Here is a 19,682-nt window from a genome sequence, read left to right on the forward strand (position 1 = left end):
CAACCAGTGCTCCTGACAGCCTGGGCCAAGGCTCAGCTTGGCAAGGTGGTAAAACAGCTGTTTCCGAGTCTCCTCTGCTACTCTTGCTATAAAGCAAGGACGATTGTTTCTCACAGCGTTTTCAGGGAATGGAACAGACGCGGAGGGAACTCACTGCTCTCCAGTGGTACCCAGTGCGTGTTTTATAAAGCGAGCCACCACAGACTAGATGTACAATACGTGGTGACACGAAGGGTGGAAGCACTTCACCACGGGTCACCCAGGAAGAAGGGCCATGAGGTTACGTAGATACCGGGCTATTTTTTTTTTTTTGTCCAAATTCCATCACTCACCTGCCCAGCTGAGGCCGAGGTGCTCCCTGATGACAGCCATCTTCATTTCAACACGGTCTGTGTCACTGGTAAAACCTGGGAAGATGCATTGGGTTGCAGTTAACAGCCTAGGCAGGTCACAACACGGATAAGGTGGATGCGTGGCCCTTACAGTAGGCCGCTCAAGTTACACAGGGGCCTTCAGATCGCCGCAGAGGCCTAAGGGAAGGGCTCTGCCTGCTGCAGACACAGCGAGGTGAACAGTGCCAGGTCAGAGTCCTTGACTTTGACAGGTTCCCTCTCTGGGAACACAGTGACATTCTTATGGGAGCAAGCACATTGAGGTGCTAGGCAAGGGGGTCCTACCCAGCCGGGACTCGCTGAGAATGCTATAGCGAAGAGTCAGGGGCGTCAGGGTCCTTCTCCTGTCTTCTGCTCCACTGCCCTGCAGAAGACAAAGAAGGGGTGCAATGGGTTTTGGGGTGTACTCCTTCTTAGAGAAGCTGATGCAAGCTCTCATATTGTAGGGAGGGGACATGGTGGCCCACGGCCTGATAGATACGAACTGTGGGAAGAGGAGGGGACAGAAGAAGGTTGGCGAAGCAGCCACCCAGGCAGCAGGCAGGTAGGGACAATTATGACTTCTCTCTCCTTGGTTGAGGACACTGAGGCATAGACAGTAACTTGCACGAGGTCACCCACTAGAGACAGAGTTTTGAATTCAAACTCAGTTTTCCTTTTTAGATTCTCTTCTGTTCAGGGGCTCACTGTCCTGCGGCTTAACTCTAGGGCTTCTCTGTTCTAGGCACTAGAAATTCTATTTGAGAGAGAAATGGGTTCACCCTCACCACCCCCAGAAGGGAAAGAGGAATTGAGTCACATATATGAAGGTGACCGTGGGAGGCTAATGATTCAAACGACAGCTCAGGGGCACCGACAGAAGCATGGAGACATTCTGAAATCGTGGGGTCCAACCAAGCAGCACGCGATTAGGGACCAGGAGAGTCATTGGTCAAGACTCCCTGGCTGAGTTTGTCAAATCCCTGGGATTTGACAGTGGCTGGGGACACCCGGGTCCCCTTGTTTGAGGGGAAAGACAGGCAAATAAATTGAGAGGAGACTTGCCAACTTCTATGAGTTTGTGACCTTGGGCAAGAGACCGTTCAGCTGTGCTCTCTAGAGGCCTCAAGAGCAGCAAGGGGCTCTCTCCACCACATCCTGGGGAGGCTGGCTCTAGGTGATCAGTCCTAACGGCCCCTGACCCTGACATTTGATCCTCATATCACATAGTAGGGGTTACGGACATTCCAGTGCCAGTTTTCTCCACTTGGCTACAAAACAAATGTCCACAACAGGGCGAGAGCCTTGGGGAGCCTGGGAATTCAGAGTTAGTGTTTCAGAAGGAAGAGAGAAGCCCTTTAGACATATGTGTGTTCTGGGGCCGACCCGGGGACGCTGGCAGGTGGCAGCTCACCTTGGTACAGGGGGGCATGGTGACATTCAAGTGGCAGAGGATGTGCTGTGCGTCTTCATACTTCATCGGCTTCCGCAGAAACGACAAGAACCCTCCTGGCTCACGGCTGCTGTCCCTTACCTAAGTCACACACAGGGAGCTTCAGCAAGACCCTTCATGCCTCTAGACTGGTGTGCTGGGGGGGGAGGAGGGGGGGTTCCTGCCTCCTAAACCCCTAGACCAGGAAAAGTAGGCGGCCACAGGAGGCCAGCACCTTCACGGGGATGGCCAGGCGATTCTCTCGAAATGACTGGAAGTGGAAGCTTCGCTGCTGGGCCGCTTTCTTGACAGGCACCAAGTTCCCAGAGAGTTCTGCAAACAGAGGCATCCCTTCTAGAACCTGCGGGAAGAGAAAAGCGTGCTGAGCTCATGTAGAAATGCCTTACGTTTCTTCCCTCCACCCCACCCGGCCCCCGAGCCCTTAAACCTTTTCTCCACGAAGGGAGGAGTATGAGAAACCTCACTGCTTGTTTAAGGGAAAGTGTCATAAACTAGATCCCGTGACACAGACTCCTAAGAACGGCTCACACCCCCCGCCCCCAGGCAGAGCTGTTCCTAGCACTCGGTGGCCTGTTAGGACAGCAGGGCATGTCCTCTGAAAGGGTTGAAGGTGATTCTTAGGTCCATCTGAAGGGGGTTTTGCTTATGAGATGTGCTGCAAAGTCTGCAGATATTTCTCACATGTAAGCATTCCTTCTACGTATGTAATCGTGTCAACCGAGACGATCTTGGGAACATATCTCCCTGTTGGGGAAACTGAGGCCCATAGACAAGAAGTACGCTGAGCAGTGAGTGCTCAGGCCACAGCGCTGAGGTACTTTCTGTACCATTGTCAGCTCTGCTGATTGGTTCTTTTGTCAACTTGACATGAACCAGAGTTGGAGGAAACCTCCATCAGGAAGCCCATCCCCCACAACCAGATTGGCCCATGGGCGACCCTGCAGTGCCTTTTCATGACTGATGATTGGTGTGAGAGGGCCCAGCTCGCCGTGGGGGGTGCCACTCCTGGGAAAGGTAACCGTGGCTTGTATAACCAACCAGAGCTTCCAGGGACTAAGCCACTACCCAAAGACTATACATGGACTGACCCTGGGCTCCAACAGCATAGGTAGCAATGAATAGCCTAGTAAGAGCACCAGTGGAAGGGGAAGCCCTTGGTCCTGCCAAGACTGGGGAGATAGCTCAGCAGTTAAGAGCATTGGCTCTTCCAGGGACTAAGCCACTACCCAAAGACTATACATGGACTGACCCTGGGCTCCAACCTCATAGGTAGCAATGAATAGCCTAGAAAGAGCACCAGTGGAAGAGGAAGCCCTTGGTCCTCCCAAGACTGAACCCACAGTGAACGTGAGTGTTGGGGGGAGGGCGGCAAGGGGGGGAGGATGGGGAGGGGAAGCCCATATAAAACAGGAGGGGGAGGAGTTGGGGGATGTTGGCCCCGAAACCAGGAAGGGAAATAACAATCGAAATGTAAATAAGAAAAAAAGAAAGCGGGCTGAGCAAGCCACGAGGAGCAAGCCGGTGACCAGTGTTCCTCCGTCTCTAGATTCCTGACTTGAGTTCTTGTCCCAGCTTTCTCTTGAGAGAAGAGCTGAAGAGATAGATCCTAACGGTCCCTGCAACTCCAGAGGTGGGACTTCTGGCCTGGACTAGACACCATGTTCCAGAAGCCAGCCACGAGAGCCACCTTACCCCAAGGCTCTATTTCCTTGTGTGGAGTGAGAAAAAACCTTCCTTCCATAGCTCTTATGGCACGCGTACCTCTATGTCCCTGCTCCGGGCCACCTCCACGAAGTTTTCATGCTGTTCCAGGGTCTTGTCCACCTTGTCATCTGTCATGCAGTAGCAGCGTAGCCGTCCTTCCCGGGGGTCGTTCATCTTGGCGAAAATGACAAACTTGGCCATGTAGGGAACTGCTGTGAGCTCTTTGTACAAGAGAGTGGCAAAGTGTACGGCCTCAGCGGTCCGAGGACAGTCCGACAGCCAGAATCTAAGGGGACAGGGCGTGTGCGGTGAGCGTGGTCGCGCAGCAGCGCGGTGGCCTTGTGGACCACCAGCCAAAGTATCTTAGAGCAGGCCAGGCCATGAGAACGGCTCCCAGGTTGATGGCTCCTCCACCGTGCTGGGTTCAGAAGGGCTGAGTCTCACCTGGCTGAGACGTTGGTGGTAAAGTTGGCACACTCATTGGCATATACAAGCTTGGTTGTTCCTGTTATGTCTTCCCACTGGGCTTGGTCAGTTCCACCTGCAACATCAGCAGAAGCAGAGAGCTAGGCGAGAGACTTTCCCTTTCATGGTAAGCACGAGGTGTAACCAGTGCGCTCAGGACGGGAGTGGGACATCTAGGTGACCTGTCCCCCTCATGCTTTGCTGAGGACTCATCCTCCTGCTGCATACTTGGACTGAGGTCGTTTTATTTCTGTCACCACTAGGGAAGCGGTAAGAGCCCAAGGTGGTCGCTGGCTTTATCTTATTACCACCCAGTGTGTCCCCCAACCCCCCAAGTGAGTTCCTCCAAAGAGGACCGCTCACCGATGACGCTGCACAGTAAGCGTAGGCTGGTGGTGTCTCCCTCCCCGCTGTCCCTGGGGTTGTCTGTCCATGAGGGAGGGAGTGGGATTCGCAGCCCAATGGGACGGTGGAACTTCCGACGCCTTGGTTCAACAGTAACAATGGGGCTGAAGGTGGCCTGGTTGCCCAGGAGCTTGGTCACCAGCTCGTCTGGGACAGGCTGGGCCTGCGAAATATCAAAGACAGAAGGCTCAGCCAATGGCTGTCCAGATAGGGCCAGCCAGGTACCCTCAGTGTTCAGGTGAGGAAGTGACCACGCCCATCGACTGGCCACGCTCAGTGGCCCCAAGGGGATGTCTGCAGTTCTTCAGTAAACACCTGCTCACCCCCCAAGCCCCCACAGTTGCTCTTTAGCTCTCATTTCCCAGACAAAAGTGTGGGTGTGTCCTGTAGAGCCGGACCTCCAGGTAGCCCTAGGAACCGTCAAGGAGGGCAAGGAGGGGGTGCGTCTGTCACCTGCAGAGCCAGCTTCACTTTCTTGGTCACCGCGTTTTCGGGGAACGTCGCCTGTACCAGGGGCACCAGCTTGCTTCTCAGGGAGCCCCCTTCAGGACCGATGGTGTCGTAGTCCTGGCAGAGCCGGGACATGATGACAAAGTACAGGGGGAAGTCGGTGGTAATGATGCGACACACGCGCTTCTTCTCCAGCTCCTCCAGGCTCCCCAGCTCTGGAACAATGAGCTGCCTCAGGCCGAGCTATCCCTGTGCTGCCAGGGGCTCCACAGCCTGGACACATACCCTCCCTAGGGGTTTGGCAGGGAGGTAGCCCGGAAGGCTCAGGCTGAGCTATGACTGGTTCAGGGCTTTCCCTGTCCTGGACACAGCCTGGTCAGTCTCTGGACCCAGAGGCCCAGTGGGAAAGGCACCGGCCACAGGAGTCGGGGGACACGCTTGTCCACTCACATGTCCTGGGGATCCAGCACTTGACCATAAGGACCATTCCCGGCCTCTCTTGGCCTCCCACGGCCCAGGCAGTGGTAACGGACCCCCTCAACATGCAACCCCAGATGCCATCTTCCTACAGCAGGAAGAAGCCTACCCAGAACCCTGGGCCCCTTCCTTACCTTCGTCCATGCCGTTCAGGATCTGGTCCAGGTAGCTTTCCCCATAGCGGCTCTTGTGCTCCTTCCACACGGAGCCGTTCTCGCTCCTCAGAACCACCAGCTCACGGTCCCCGCGGCCATGGGAGGCAAAGTGGGGGATTTCCACGATCACCGGGCTAAGATAGAGCAGACATGGGGGGGTCATCTATGGGGGCTCCAATGCCTGGGCACAAGGGGGATGGATCTTAGTGAACTCTGCTTACAGCCTGCAGGGAGAAGGGCGTACAGACCCGGGCTGTGGAGAAACAAACCTGCCCTGGGCTCCTGAGGCTCCTTAAAGCCCCTCTTACTCTTCTGGATTGACAGCAGAACTCCGGTGACCCCAGTGGGCCCCAGGCAGGAGAGAAATGAGTCTGCAGGTCATTCCTCTCGAGGATCTCGGGGACCTTCCCTGAGGAATGCCTTCCAGATGAATGAACACTCTGGTGCTTATAGAACTAGATTCCAGGGCCCCTAATGGCCAGTTTTTCCTCTATTCTCTTTTCTAGTGTTCTCATACTTCTGAGAATAGTGGGCTCCCCTAGAACCGTGAGCTCTTTCATGGGCCCGAGAGAGGCAGGCGAGCCTGTTTGTCATCACAGCAGAGGGATGAGATGCTGGGTTCTGCCTCCGTTAGGTGGACCTGGGGAGGCTCGGCTAAAGTGGCAGGAACTGGCTGGAGACACCAGCTGCACACGTTCTCTATGAGGGCGTTTCTCACCTAAGGAACTGGGCCCCCGTAGGTCCCAGTGCAATGATCCTGCTGGCTAAGCCCTCCTCCTCAGCCAGCGGGGGCGGTGTGCTTAGCTTCTGGGGCTTAACCAGGCGGCAGGTGATGCGAGTGGGTGCTGCGCATGTCCGGGGAGGGATCACCACCCTTAGGCCATTATGACGACTTCCTCTCATGGATCCTCCCCGGGCATCGACCATGAAGCTCACCAGAAACCTAGAAGCACAGGGTGATCGTGAATGGGGCTGACTTCCTTCTCAAGGGTGGAAAAGAAGTGGATCCCAGATCTCAATACTCACCCTGTGTGGACCGGGCTAGCCACGGGGCTGATGTTGTCTGAGGTCTCTGTGGCTGGGCTACTGGGAATGAGTGAGTCCTCATCATACTCTTTAGATGCCTGCAGGAGAGAAGAGGGCCTCCTGTCTCTTACCTTACATCTCCAGGATATCCAAATACGTGCCGGGTCCTGGAGCTTGACCGAAGGGACCGCTTCCAGGAAATGAACTTTGACCCCTACAGCAGCCTGGTTTCTGCTCGACTTCAGGGTCTCTTGCTGCTTTGCTACCCTGCTTGATGCTCACCGGTCTACCCTTCTCTCCTGCATCCCCTACCCGTTCCCGTCCTGCATCGCCACCTCATGGCTACTTGCTGTGTGTCTGAGGGGGTCTGTGAGGTGAACCAACCCACCGGGCTTGTGGGGTTTCCCACTTCTCATTGGTGGAAGGAGATGATTCATTGCTTCACGAGAACCCATGTGTCTCAGTCCACACTCAGGGTCGATAGCAGCTCGCAGGACACGACTGAACCCAACCTCCTTATCTGGAGCCCCGGGTGGGCACTTAGAAATGCAGTGTCCCCCTCTGATGGGGTTTACGACTTAAGCAGAGAGTTGGAAAGAGACGCGGGGGGCTCTGCGGAGCCTGTACAAACCGCTGGGTTCTCTGCGGCAGTGGGGAGCAGGGGAGATGGGGAGAATGGGAGCAGGGTAGAGCAAGACTCACTCCAGTCCCCTGGGCTTGTTCATGCTGCTTTGACAGCATCTGGGGGTAAGGTCACAGCAGGAGCATGGCCCATCTGATGACCTCTCCAATGCACAGCACCGCTGTTTTGTACAGATGATACCCTAACGTACTTTCATATCCCTTTGTGGAGTCAGGGAAGGGAATTGGGCCACCTTGTCAGACCTTAGGGCAGACATGGCCAACCTTCAACACCACATCAACCCTCTCATCTCCCAGGAAATGTTCTTGCTCTGGAGAAAGCACCAACGGCCTAATCTTTGAGATTAAACTGTAGGAACACATTCTCATTCACTAATCCACTCTCTCTAACCTTCTGGACAAATTCAAGTGCAGTGCTAAGAAGGAGCAAACCAGGCTTCTGTCACGAACACCAGTTCTACTGAGGACAGTGCCCTGGTACCCCTCTGTCAGTGTTGGGGTCTCTGAGGGAAGATGAGGAAAGGCACAGCCATCCATCCCTTCGGGAGAGAGGAAGCTGACATATCAGAGCCTCATTGCACGGGCTGCACCACACGAGGAAGGTTTCCTTCCTGGTCACATGGCTGCATGACCCGAGTCGTCTTCCTGCATCACTGCATGCTCTGATAGTGTTTCTCTCACCCTGAGTGCCCTGAGCCTCCCAGGACTCACAGGGGATATACCGGGCACGCCATCTGCACTGAGTTCTACAGAACGCACAGAGTCATGGGTCTGAATGTGCTCTGCCCACACCCTGAACTTTTATACTTTAACTCCTATTGTCCCCGGGTCATACAAACACAGCCATGGAAATGTCCTCAATCCCTATGGTGGGAGGAGGAGGCAAGGCTCTCCTTACTTGTTCCTGATCTTCGGATCGGATCACAACAGTCTCAGGCGTGACACAAGGGATCCTTGGGATGGCTGGGGATTCCACCCTATGAAGCAGGAACACGGGACAGTCAAAGAGCAGCACATCTGAAGCAGACCCTGGCATCATTCCTGAGAGACCTACGTGACAGGCCTCAGGACACCCGTAACAACCTGGGCCATTCACCCCTCGCATCACCTCAGGTGATAAAATGTCTCCCTTATCTACAGGCTGACCCACGTCCCCCCTGCACACGTGTCTCTCCCTCCTTAGGCACACCCAGGCCTGGCTTTCGTCTAAGCCCCTCCATCCCCAGCGACCCCCGGACCTGGCTTTCACCTACATTTCTACTCCGAGTCCCAGAGCTGCACCTGGCCATCCACAGCATGATCCTCCCTCCCCGACTGAGCCCATCTTACACTTGGTCTAGCTTCGGCACAAAATCCAACAGCTCTTTCTCCTCACCCACATCCCGGGAGTCCCGCCTTTCAGCCTTCGAGCCGACAAGTTCGTCACCTGAAACCCAGGAGCTCGAGTGAGGGGCGGGCTGGAGACTGAGAAATCTCTCTTGTTCTTAACAAGCACCTTTCCCCGTCCGCCTCTCAGTATCTCCTCAAAAGTGGAGGGCGCTTTTGGTTTCTGGCGCCCCAAGGGCCTGCTCGCCACAGAGATCCCCCGTCCTGTTCTTCCAACCCTAAAAGCCAGGGTGGTCAGTTCCTAGCCCCTATGCTCTCTAGTTTTGTAGGAGGGAAACCAACGAAGCCAGAAAGAAGGTTTTTTGGTTTGTTCGTTTGGTGTGCTCACCCTTACACAATAGCTCCCTCGGAGTGTAAAAATGGCGTCACAAAAGGAGTCACAGTCACAAATGATTCTTTTCTCCCCCCAGCCCCGCTCTGGAACTTGCTTTGTAGACCAGGCTAGCTTTGAACTCAAGGATCTGCCTGTTTCTACTTCCTGAATGCTGGGATCAGAAGCATGCCCTACCACACCGTGCCTAGGTTACAGACCGTTCCAACCTGCATTACAGAGGGGAAAACAGCACAGATCTGTTCACCCAAGGCTGCAGCGTTAATTTGCTTCTGAAACCCCTTTGTTTCCATTTTTATTTCTATATCTTGCGAATTCCGCATCCTGGATTTATTGTTTGCAGTCGAACCTAAATTGGCAACCTGCACACCCCTTCCTTCCCTTCGTGGCATGACTAGGGCAGCAAGCGGCTTGGGCCCCGGGCCCTGTCATGACTCTCTCTGCCTCGGGGGCCCTGGCCCTGTGATCTGGAGCCGACATGATGGAAGTAGAACGGTTCATGCAAGATGAGCACAGACACGGAGGCACGAGCACAGATACAGAGGTGGCTTCATGGTGTTTAGTCAGCTCCGGGCCCTGCATGGGGCTGCGGAGGATGAGAAGCAGGCATGGGTTAGTGAGGACTCGTGTGTTTATGGTGGGATGTGCTCTGGTGAGAAAGACCACAGGGAACAGAAAGCGTTTCATACCCGTTAAAGATATGTGAGCAGTTCCTGGCAGGCAGAGTTGAAGGAATGATAGCGTCAGACCCAGTAAAGCGAGAGGCACGTTATTAAGAAGGGGACGTTTAGAACTGTCTAGCGGACCAGCATACAACCACCAAACTCCAGACAGAACGGGGACCACGGAACAAGCCCATCCCGCTATCCTGTGTTCCCTCCGTTTGGGGTTTACTTGGGGGTGAGAAAGAGGGTGAAAGATTCTCTGGAGATCACAAAGTTGAAACCTTAATCACTCAGTGGTCATGGAGAAGACTCCAAACTTTCTGCCCCACCACACGGTCAGAAGGACAGCTGACCAACACGCAGGACTGATCAACCTGCCTTATCATTTACTGAGGTTGGAGGGGAACCGCAGCCAGATGTTGCTGCAGCTGCTGCCCGCTCTTGGACCTGCCTTGAGCAGACCCTCCCTGGATCCACGGCAACTGCGTCAAACCTACCAACTAACCTGCATGTGAAGACTTGAGATCTAAAATGTTAACCTCTAAGGTCTCAGCTTTCCCTCACCTTAGATCATCCAAAAGGATTTATTTTTGTCAATAGGCAATGTTTGTAAGAAGCGCATCTCCCGAGTTACAATATATACTTGTATGTTTAGGCTAGTTCTGGTCTCCAGGGACTCTGAGGGACGCCTGAGCTAATGGAGCCTGACTGAGTTCATTCACAAAGATTTTTACCTTCATCTTCAGACACATCCAGGATCTCATCCACTGTCTCAGGGTAGCTCATCCGGTGTTTGTCACTGACTAACTGAAAAAGAGAAAGGCCAGGGGCTGGGACCAAGGAGCAGGGCACACTTGTTTCAGCCCAGCTACTGCCCCAAATGAACAGCCAGAAAAGGTGATGGCAAAGGCATCTTGCCAAAGAAAGCCAGGCCTAGGAGGCATTTGATCTGGAAGTTCATGCCCAGATTTCCCATTTCCTCACCCTTTCTGCAAGCCCATCCAATTCTTTGGTCACTAGGTGGCAGTATGTCCCACCTGTAGCTAGACAGTGCCTACCAGGCGGGAGGCATTGGCTTTGGACAGTAACCCTCAGGGCCCATGGCTGCGCTGGGGTAGGGGGGTGAGGACGTACCACCACACTGGTTTCATCTGTGACCACCTTGAGCACGTCTGTTACAGAGATGTAGCCCAAACGTTTGGCTATTGCCAGAGGTGTGGTTCCGTTCTAGGACAAAGGAGAGACAGGCAGAGTCAGAGAGGAGAGTCTATCTCCTGAGCACAGACTGGGTTCCCTGGGAGTCTTCAGAAGGGCCCACAAGGACAGACTGGGCCTTGGAGCCAGGAAGATGGATGTGTACAAGTATGTGACCCTTGGGGCCGCAAAGACGGCACAAGGCAGGAAGAAGAATAGGACAAACTGAGAGCCCTCGCTGTTGAGTATATGGCCTTGACAGGAGAACAGGGTACCTCCCTCCCCTGAGGGCAGGCAAGCACTGTGGGGAAGAGCCAGTAAGGAAGCCCCAGGAGCCAGCTGGCAGCATGGATCAGCGAAAATTGCATGGTGCTGAAGCTTTTGTTCTCTGTGAAGTTCTCTGCTTGTAGAATGTGCCTGGGCTTCACGTGGCTTCAGCCCTGGGCAAACCCTCAGCAAACACATCTGCAGGCAGGCAAGGGTCCACAGCTTTCCCAGTCAGGAACAGCCTTGCAGGTAACCCCACAGTGAGAACAGGGCATTCACCCAAGCCACAGTCGCTAGGGCTGCTAGGGGTGGCTTTGAGGCACTTAAATCTGCCTACTCGTGTCACACGTAAGGTAGCTTCAAACACACCAGAAGGTGTGTCAGCAGAGACAGGTACAAGCCAGAGGAGAGGAAAAGCTTTTCTATGGTCACTCAAGTGTCTAAGCCCTGGAATACGCAAGGCAGCTACAGCATCATGCTGCACAGTGCTGTCTAGACTCCAGGCTTCCAGCAACCTCTGTAGTTAGGGATGCCCCTCCTGAGCTATCTGAAGTGGGACCGGGTGGGTACTCACCGAGCTGACCTCATTTGGAGAAGCACCATTCTTCAGGAGCAGTGTCACAATGTCCGTGTGTCCTTGCTGAGCTGCCTGGTGCAAGGGGCTATACCCTAGCTATGAAGCGAGGCAGACATTTGGCAGGATCAGTTAACCGCTGTGGGAGAGGACTGCCTACAAACTCCAGACTCTACCACCCCCGCCTCCTCCCCATCTCTTTTAGATTCAGAGCTCAGGACTGAGGCGGGGCCTCGAGTGGCTCCAGCTGCTTCACAAGTGAGTGCCCAGCCTGGGAGCTGGGTGTGAGGCGCCCACGTACCTTGGTCTTGGCGTTGACATCTGCCTGGTGCTGTAGCAGGAACTTCACCAGCTTGATGTTTCCGTAGTGACTGGCCACGTGGAGTGGGGTGTAACCCATCTGGAAGGCAAGCCATGAGTGTAGGTGGCAAGGCTCCACCGGAGCCACGCTAGAACGGAATCCTCACAGAAGCGAGGGAGGGAAGGCAGCCGTGGGGAAGGGAGAGGGCTACCTCGAGACAGAGCGCTGATGCTGCTTAGAGAAGGGGCAGGATTTGGTGTCAGACATGAACCTGGAAGAGAGGGCTGGGGGGGGGGAAGCTGCTAGCCCAGGGGATGAACAAGGACAACTGACATGAAGCAGAGAGAGGACAGAATGGGGACCAGTGTCCGGGGCAGCTCTTAAGAGAGGCACCCGGGGATTGGACAGAGCCGCACCAGGATCTAAGACGCATTCTTTTCAGAAGGAGTGGGTAACAAGCTGGCCTGTGTTCAGAGGAGTGCTGGAAGGACAGACAGCCATGCACTGTCGGGCCAATGGTCAGCAATGGCAGATTCACTTTCGTCTGCACGAGGGGCGGGGCCTCACCAAAAGCATACAGGTGCTGCCCGGGTCACTCGAGTTTGTGGGAACTGACCATGACCAAAGTGATGTGCCATGGTCATCCGTGGGACTGTGGGCTGGTGTGCTAATTTCCTATCGGTTTTTGTTTTGTTTGCTTTTGGTAGGGATGAATCCAGGTCTCTCGCACGTCAGCGCCACACCCTCCACGTTCAAACCCTGCCCCAGCTCCCATCGATTACTTTGGTGTTGTGCCCCAAATGGTCATACATATCCCTAGGGAGCCAGCCGGTGATTCCAGAGACCCTCTTGACGCAGACCCTGTGGGTCGGACCTTTGTGTCCTGGGATGGTTTCGTAATCTGTGAGGCAGCTCTAGCCTCTAGAACAGGGTCCTTTGGTGAAGGACCCCAAAAGACTGAACTAGGTCCAGGACACCCTTGGGCTCTAAAGAGATCTTGGCTGAAGCTGTAGGTGGCTCTCCTTGGGGTGTCTTCAGTACAACATGGTGGCAGTGAGCCTCTGAACTGGGGTACGTGTGTGCACACCGCTGCTGCTGCTGCTGGCATTACTCTGCTCCTTCTTTTGGGGTGGTTTTTCTTTCTCAGCACTGGGGGTGCACAGGGCTGGGCAAACTCTACCCCAGTTGTGTCCTGCGTCCCTTCTACTTAAGGCAGTTTTCTTGACACAAAAGGAACCAGTGCTCCTTTTCCACGCAGTTCCTTATTCCACCGGCTGGAGGTGCTCTGTTCTCCCTCTGGACTGCCAGTTTCTTACTCTGGATGTCTCTTTTTTTGTGACTCCGTCCTGTCACTGCCGACTGCACAGAGCAATGCGCTGTGTACCACACACTCACCCTCGCACCACAACACAGGGCTCTTTGCCACGGAAAGCTTGAGGGGAAAGGGAAATCCCGTTCGACACGATCTTGGCATAAAGGGGGCTGTACTTCCGAGCAACTCAGAGAAATCCTGGTGTTCCTCACATGCTAACTACACACGTGAGACCAGACTTAGCATCATGAGTAGACACCCCTTCCAAGTTCTTATGACGGATTCAAAGACCCAGCAGACTAAAAGAATCCCTAATTACAGTGATCATAAATGCTGGTGTCTCCAGACTCGGGGAGAGGCAGAACAGTGTTGATCCTCAAGGGTTCTTGTCTCCATGAGGGAGACGATTTCAAGGTGTGAGGGCGTGCCTCTGTGGTGGTCTGAGGTTTGAGGCGGTGCGCCTGGGCGGACTGTGATGGAGAATGTGGCTAAGGGAGGGAGCCAGCAGTTACAGACACAAGCATGGGGTTGCCCGCCTTACCCGGGTCGTAGCATCCACTGTGACGCCATGTTTAATCAGCACATCCGCCACTGGAACATGGCCTTCTTGTGCTACCAGGTGGAGAGGAGTGAGTCCACTCTAAACAGAAACAGATGTGCATCAGCTTTGAACCAGCGGAGAATTCCAGTCTGCAGCGACAGAGCTGGGAGGCTTGAATTCCCCAAGTCTGTGCAGCCCCAACTAGCTATCTGACTGGTCATCTGGTAAGCATTTTTTCTAGCCTGGGCCTCCTGAACGTCAGGTGACTAACTTAAGGGAAGGGTCTGGCAGCTTTTTCTGTTCGCGGCCAGACTGCTAATATGAGGACTGTGACTCGGCCAACCCTTGTTGGTAACAAGGAGTTCTGACCAACATGGAAACCGCTGGCCATGGCTGAGTTCCAATAAAGCTTTAAAATAAGCAGTGGTTGGGGCTGGCCCACAGACAATAAATTAACTGAATGAAGACTCAATTGTCGTAATTGTTATTTCCATGGTAAGCATAGGTGCCTTGGTTTCTTACTCTATCTAGATGATACAGGCTACCACTGGCTTTTCTCAAGGGCAGAGCAGGGAGCAGCTGAGAGAGCACCATGCATGTGGAAGCCCTCTGGAGCTTCTGAAAGCATGAATTGCCACCACTGACCCACAGCTCACGCCACTGTACGGAGGGCCACTCTGGGAGTAAGAGGATCGCATTCTTGGACTTCTCATCAGATTTCTCATGAGGATAGTGTACCAGCTGGTTTTGTGTGACAACTTGACACAAGCTGGAGTTATCATGGAGAAAGGAGCCAACATGAGATTAGGTGTATGGCATTTTCTCAATTAGTGATCAAGAGGGGAGGACCCAATGTGGGTGGTGCTGTCCCTGAGCTGGTAGTCCTGAGTTCTATAAGAAAGCAAGGGGTTGGGGATTTAGCTCTGTGGTAGAGCGCTTGCCTAACAAGCGTAAGGCCCTGGGTTCGGTCCTCAGCTCCAGAAAAAAACAAAGAAAGAAAGAAAGAAAGAAAGAAAGAAAGAAAGAAAGAAAGAAAGAAAGAAAGAAAGAAAGAAAGAAAGGACGAAAGAAAGGAAGAAAGCAAGCAAGCTAGCTAGCTGAGCAAGCCAGGGGAAGTAAGAGTAAGTAACATCCCTCCATGGCCTCTGCAGCAGCTCCTGCTTCCTGCCCTGCTTGAGTTCCAGTCCTGATTTCCTTTGGTGATGAACAGCCATGTGGAAGTGTAAGCTGAATAAACCCTTTCCTCCCCAACTTGCTTCTTGGTCATGATGTTTTGTGCAGGAATAGGAACCCTGACTAAGACAGATAGTGGTGTGTCAAGGTGTGGATGGCTATGTGGGAACGTGTACAAAAACTGATGGGAAAGTTTGCTTTAGTCCATGGGCTGAATCCAAACCCTGGCTCCCCATCAAATAACTCCACTTACCTTTGTACTTCCTAAGGCTGCCTAGGGTCTGAGTCCTGTTTCTAACCTTTCTGTGTTTTCTTATTGGTGAACTGAGATCATTAATACTGAATGCTTATTGATTCTTTTTATCTGGTTGCTATGGTATGGTTTCCCCACCCTGCTCTTTTGATAGGCTTGCTGGTCTAGGGTTATTTATTTCTTGCATTTTTCTGGGTGTGGTTAACCCCCAAGAATTTGAAGGCTACAAAATGGGTAAAGGTATTTAGTAATAATACACCCAATAGATGGTTAATATTTAAAGTATCTAAAGAGCTTTTAAAAAAACCCCCACTGAACATCAAGAAAATTAATAACCCAATTACAGTGGGGGACAGAGTTGATCAGAGTTCTCGAAGATGAAACACAAAGGTCTGAGAGACACTAGGGTTAGGGTTCATCAGAGAAATCGAAATCAAAAGCTACACCTGTCAGAATGGCCAAGGTCATGCTGGTGAGGATGTGGCGTAAGGGGCACACTTTTTCATTGCTGCTGGGAGTGTAAATGTGTACAGTCACCATGCGGTTCAGTGTGATGGTTCCCCAGGAAGCTGGGAGTGGACACCTCAGCATCCAGCTATGCCCGTCTTGGGGATACGCCTGAAGGACTCCTCATCCTACCACAGGGGAACTTGCTCAACCATGATCACTGCTGCTCTACTCATAATACCCAGAAACCGGAGACCAGCCTAAACCTCCAAAGAGATGAACGGACAACGGAACTGTGGTCCATTCACACAACGGAATAATTATTATTTAGCTGTTAAAGAATTAAGTAATGGAATTTACAGGTAGATGGATAAAGTTAAAAAAAAGGTAGTCCTGAATGGAGTAACCCGGATCCCAAAAGACAAATGTGCTATGTCTTCTCTTACATGTGCATGCTAGCTTTCAAGCCTTTGATAGCCATGCGTCTGTCAATCCATAACACAATAGAGGTTCTATAGAGAGGGTAATCTGTATAGAGAGTAATCACAATAGAGGGTGAGGGACTAGGGAGGAGGGAGGTTTTCCCAAGGAAGGGGAAATAGAATGAATAGTTACGGGGAGACTGGAATGGGAGGATTAAATAGAGGGGGTGGGGTAAGGGAGGAAGTGCAGGGAGAGACTGACACTAAGGGCTGTTCGGAAGGTTGGGGAAAGCTTCTTAAGATTTATACATAGTCAAAAGGAATCTAAAGGAAGTCACCAGATAGTGGAGGAGACAAGCCCCAGGTAGCAAAGGGCCATTGTATGAGTCCCTAAACAACCCAGGCTGTGTCCAAAGCTATTGGCTCCTCTTTGCAAACTAATGGTGAGACCCTATTGGCGAAGACAACATCATTGAAGAAGAGGTCAAGCTGATGCCTAACTAGACCTTTCACCTTCACTGACTGGTATTTATAGGTCTGGAAGGAACTCGTCTACATGCTCAAGGGCAATGTCAACCAAGCTACAAACTCTGTGATTTACAGTGACGACTGGCCTGCCTCATATGCTGGTTCAATGGTGGCGCAGTCATTGTAGGAGTGACCAACCACTTTCTGTTTACGTTCAAGGCCCACCTCATGAAACAGAACCCGTGCCTGACCCGTTCTTGGGTGGCCAACAACCTGAGGACGAGATAGGCTGTGGACCAAAAAGAAACAAAGCAATATGTCCCTAGTGACATCATGCAGCGTGGAGATCCGCTTTGGGTTCGTGTGCAGATGGACATGCCCATGTGCATGTCTGAGGGGTCGGAGGCCAGCCGCGGTGTCGGTCTTTGGGAGCTGTGCATTTTACCTTTGAGGAACTGCTTTCTGCTAGCTGGTCAGTGGGCTTCAATGCTTCTCCTGTCTCTGTGTCACTGGCATCAGTGGGACTAGAAACATGTGACACCCGGCCCAGCTTGTTACATGGGAAAATTATAAGAGCCAAAGAGGATGGATAGCACTGAGGAAAATGCATCGTCCACCACAGAAAGTAGATATTCAGTACCAAATTATGCAAAGCACTCCTGCACACGGATGTAGGTTTATGTCCATATGCAGGTGAGGGCTGGCACACGTTGGGTCAAGGCCCACAATTGGACAGTTTAAAAGTGAGGCGGGGACAAAGAAAGAGTTGGTACGGTGGGAGAGAAGAGGAAAGAAAGAAGAAGAATCAGGATGGAGACAGACAGAGAAGGACGACCCAGATCTGGGTGCTTTAATGGCCACAGGTGGTTATGAATATTTCATAAGGGGTGGATTTCTATAGGTCAATTATCTTATATAGGTGGGCGGATTTTATCTTTATCAATTGGTTGTGAGTTTATTGTGTGGATGTATTGCGGGTTGAGAATTTAACATATGAATCTGATTGCCAAATTACAGCTTATTGAGTCTTGATTTTAACGGGTTGTTGGGAGTTTATACTATAACTAGCGGGGGGGCGGATGCTGGGAATATGGGCAGAGTCCTCCACAGGGAGCCGAGATAGGCCAGCCGCTGCTGGACCTCTCGTGTCCTGATTTTACTGGGTAGCTGGGACCAGAGAGTTCCTGGCTGGCAGAGAGACAGCCAGGAGAGGGCCGCTAGCTATGGGGGCGGAGAGACCACTGGGGCTAGAGGATGATGTACCATGGTGCCACACTGGAACTGGCTGCCGCTGAGATGAAGGTACCCTGCAGATGCCATGTGGCCCTATGGTGCCGGCAATAGCACGGGATAACAGATTCCATTTTTTAAATAATGACAGCATCATAGAGACGCTGGCCCACACTGGGGCAGATAGACTCTGGGTTTCCATGGCAGTCTTCTTGAAGATCCTCAAAGGAGTACAGAAAGGCACCATGACACAGTAAGGCTACAAAAGTTCAGGGTCTCACTACCTTACCAGCCAGCTGTGGATTCAGTGGAACACTGGGGTGTAGCTTAGAGCTGTTACTAGGAGCTCACCCACTTACCTCACGCAGAAGCAGAGCGCTGGTGAGTACGTGCTTAGCCTAGAAGCCGACACCTACATTGAAGCTGCAGGGCAAACTCAGAAGAAGGCCTTACCTTGTTCCCCAGGTTGCCATTGGCTTGCTTTGACAGGAGAAGAGCGACCATTTCCGTGTGGCCCTCTTGGGCGGCCAGGTGAAGCGGGGTCACTCCTTGTACAGACTCTGCATTCGCGGACCCTCCGTACTGCAGCAGACTGCGGGCCACCTCTATCTGGTTCTGCTTGGCTGCGATGTGCAAAGGGGTGTAGCCATTCTGAAACAAAAGAAGGCCCTTGAGCTCAGGGACCCAACAGCTGATGTAATGACACCAGTGAGGTATGGCAGGAGGGTACAGAGGGAGGGCTGGGCCTGGCTCAGCCTCTGAGCTAGGCTGCTGTCATCAAGGAAAGCATGTTAAATGAATGAGCAAACAGACAAGCTACGGCATCTGGAACCAGATCTGCAAGCTCCCAGATCTGCAGGCTCCCAGATCTGCAGGCTCCCAGATCTGCAGGCTCCCAGATCTGCAGGCTCCCAGATCTGCAGGTGTCTGTTCTCTTTCATCGCATTAGGACTTAACTACCTTTCTCAGATGAGCTGTTGGGCAGGAAACATTGTTTCCAAGCAAGATTCAGATTCCAGCTTGCAGGCAAGGTAGGTAAGAGTTAAAGATTCCCATCTCTCCCTCCTGAACAAGGACTCAAAGCCCCAAATGTTTCATAAGCAAAAGAAACTGGGAAACATGTACAATGACACACATCTGTAGTCCCAGTCAGTGTTCTGGAGACTGAGGCAGGGTGAGCCTGAAGCCAGCCAGGGCCACGGAGTGAGACCCTGACTCAAAAACCTAAAAGAATGGCTGTCTCTTGAGAAGCTAACACTTCCTCTTAGGTATGTATTCTCTTTTCTCTTACCCTTTGTTTTTTTTCAAGACAGGGTTTCTCTGTGTAGTCTCACATGTCCTGGAACTCACTCTGTAGACCAGGCTGGCCACAAACTCAGAGATCTGCCTGCCTCTGCCTCCCAAGTACTGGGATGACAGGCGTGTGCCGCCACTGCCCAGTCCTGCTCTCCTTAAAACTTTCATTTTCCCATTAATTTATTTATTCATTTACTTTACATTTGATCACAGACTCCCCTCTACTCTGAGTCCCCCCTCACAGCCCCCCCCCCATGAACCCTCTCCTCCTCTGAGAGGAGAGAGGCCCCCCCCCTGGGTACCAATCCGCCCTGACACATCAAGTCACTGCAGGATTAGGCAGGGAAACGGGATCCACAAATAGGCAACAGAGTCAGGAACAGCCCCAGCTCCAGTTGTTGGGACGCCTGCATGAAGATGAAGTTGCATATCTGCTACATATGTGTGTGTGGGGGAATCTAGGTCCAGCCCATGTATAGCCCATGTATAATCTTTGGTTGGTGGTTCAGTCTCTAAAAGCCCCCAAGGGTCTGGGTTAGTTGACTCTGTTGGTCTTGTGGAGTCTCTATCCCATCCGGGTCCCTCAGTCCTTCCCACAATGGGGAACAGGTTGAAGTGCCAGGGAGAGAGGTACGGAAGAGTGAACAGAAATTGGCAGGTGTGTGTGTGTGTGT

General features: G+C 52.7%; 1 protein-coding gene across 1 annotated transcript in view; it reads right to left on the reverse strand.

The window, feature by feature from the left end:
- The window catches only part of Ank1 (ankyrin 1), a 176,086-nt gene that overhangs the window by 29,400 nt on the left and 127,004 nt on the right, over positions 1–19,682 (reverse strand). The window contains exons 17-36 of the mRNA XM_032919514.1: positions 18,166–18,363; positions 13,720–13,818; positions 11,867–11,965; positions 11,566–11,664; positions 10,665–10,757; positions 10,265–10,337; positions 9,555–9,578; positions 8,478–8,574; positions 8,047–8,125; positions 6,507–6,604; positions 6,199–6,423; positions 5,460–5,614; positions 4,852–5,063; positions 4,357–4,561; positions 3,973–4,069; positions 3,586–3,814; positions 2,039–2,164; positions 1,786–1,905; positions 678–756; positions 333–407 (exon numbers count right to left, since the gene is read on the reverse strand). Coding sequence (XP_032775405.1) covers positions 333–407; positions 678–756; positions 1,786–1,905; positions 2,039–2,164; positions 3,586–3,814; positions 3,973–4,069; positions 4,357–4,561; positions 4,852–5,063; positions 5,460–5,614; positions 6,199–6,423; positions 6,507–6,604; positions 8,047–8,125; positions 8,478–8,574; positions 9,555–9,578; positions 10,265–10,337; positions 10,665–10,757; positions 11,566–11,664; positions 11,867–11,965; positions 13,720–13,818; positions 18,166–18,363 — 2,482 coding nt within the window. The remainder of the gene's footprint in view (positions 1–332; positions 408–677; positions 757–1,785; positions 1,906–2,038; positions 2,165–3,585; positions 3,815–3,972; positions 4,070–4,356; positions 4,562–4,851; positions 5,064–5,459; positions 5,615–6,198; positions 6,424–6,506; positions 6,605–8,046; positions 8,126–8,477; positions 8,575–9,554; positions 9,579–10,264; positions 10,338–10,664; positions 10,758–11,565; positions 11,665–11,866; positions 11,966–13,719; positions 13,819–18,165; positions 18,364–19,682) is intronic.

This window comes from Rattus rattus, chromosome 13, assembly GCF_011064425.1.
Source record: "Rattus rattus isolate New Zealand chromosome 13, Rrattus_CSIRO_v1, whole genome shotgun sequence".
NCBI lineage: Eukaryota > Metazoa > Chordata > Mammalia > Rodentia > Muridae > Rattus > Rattus rattus.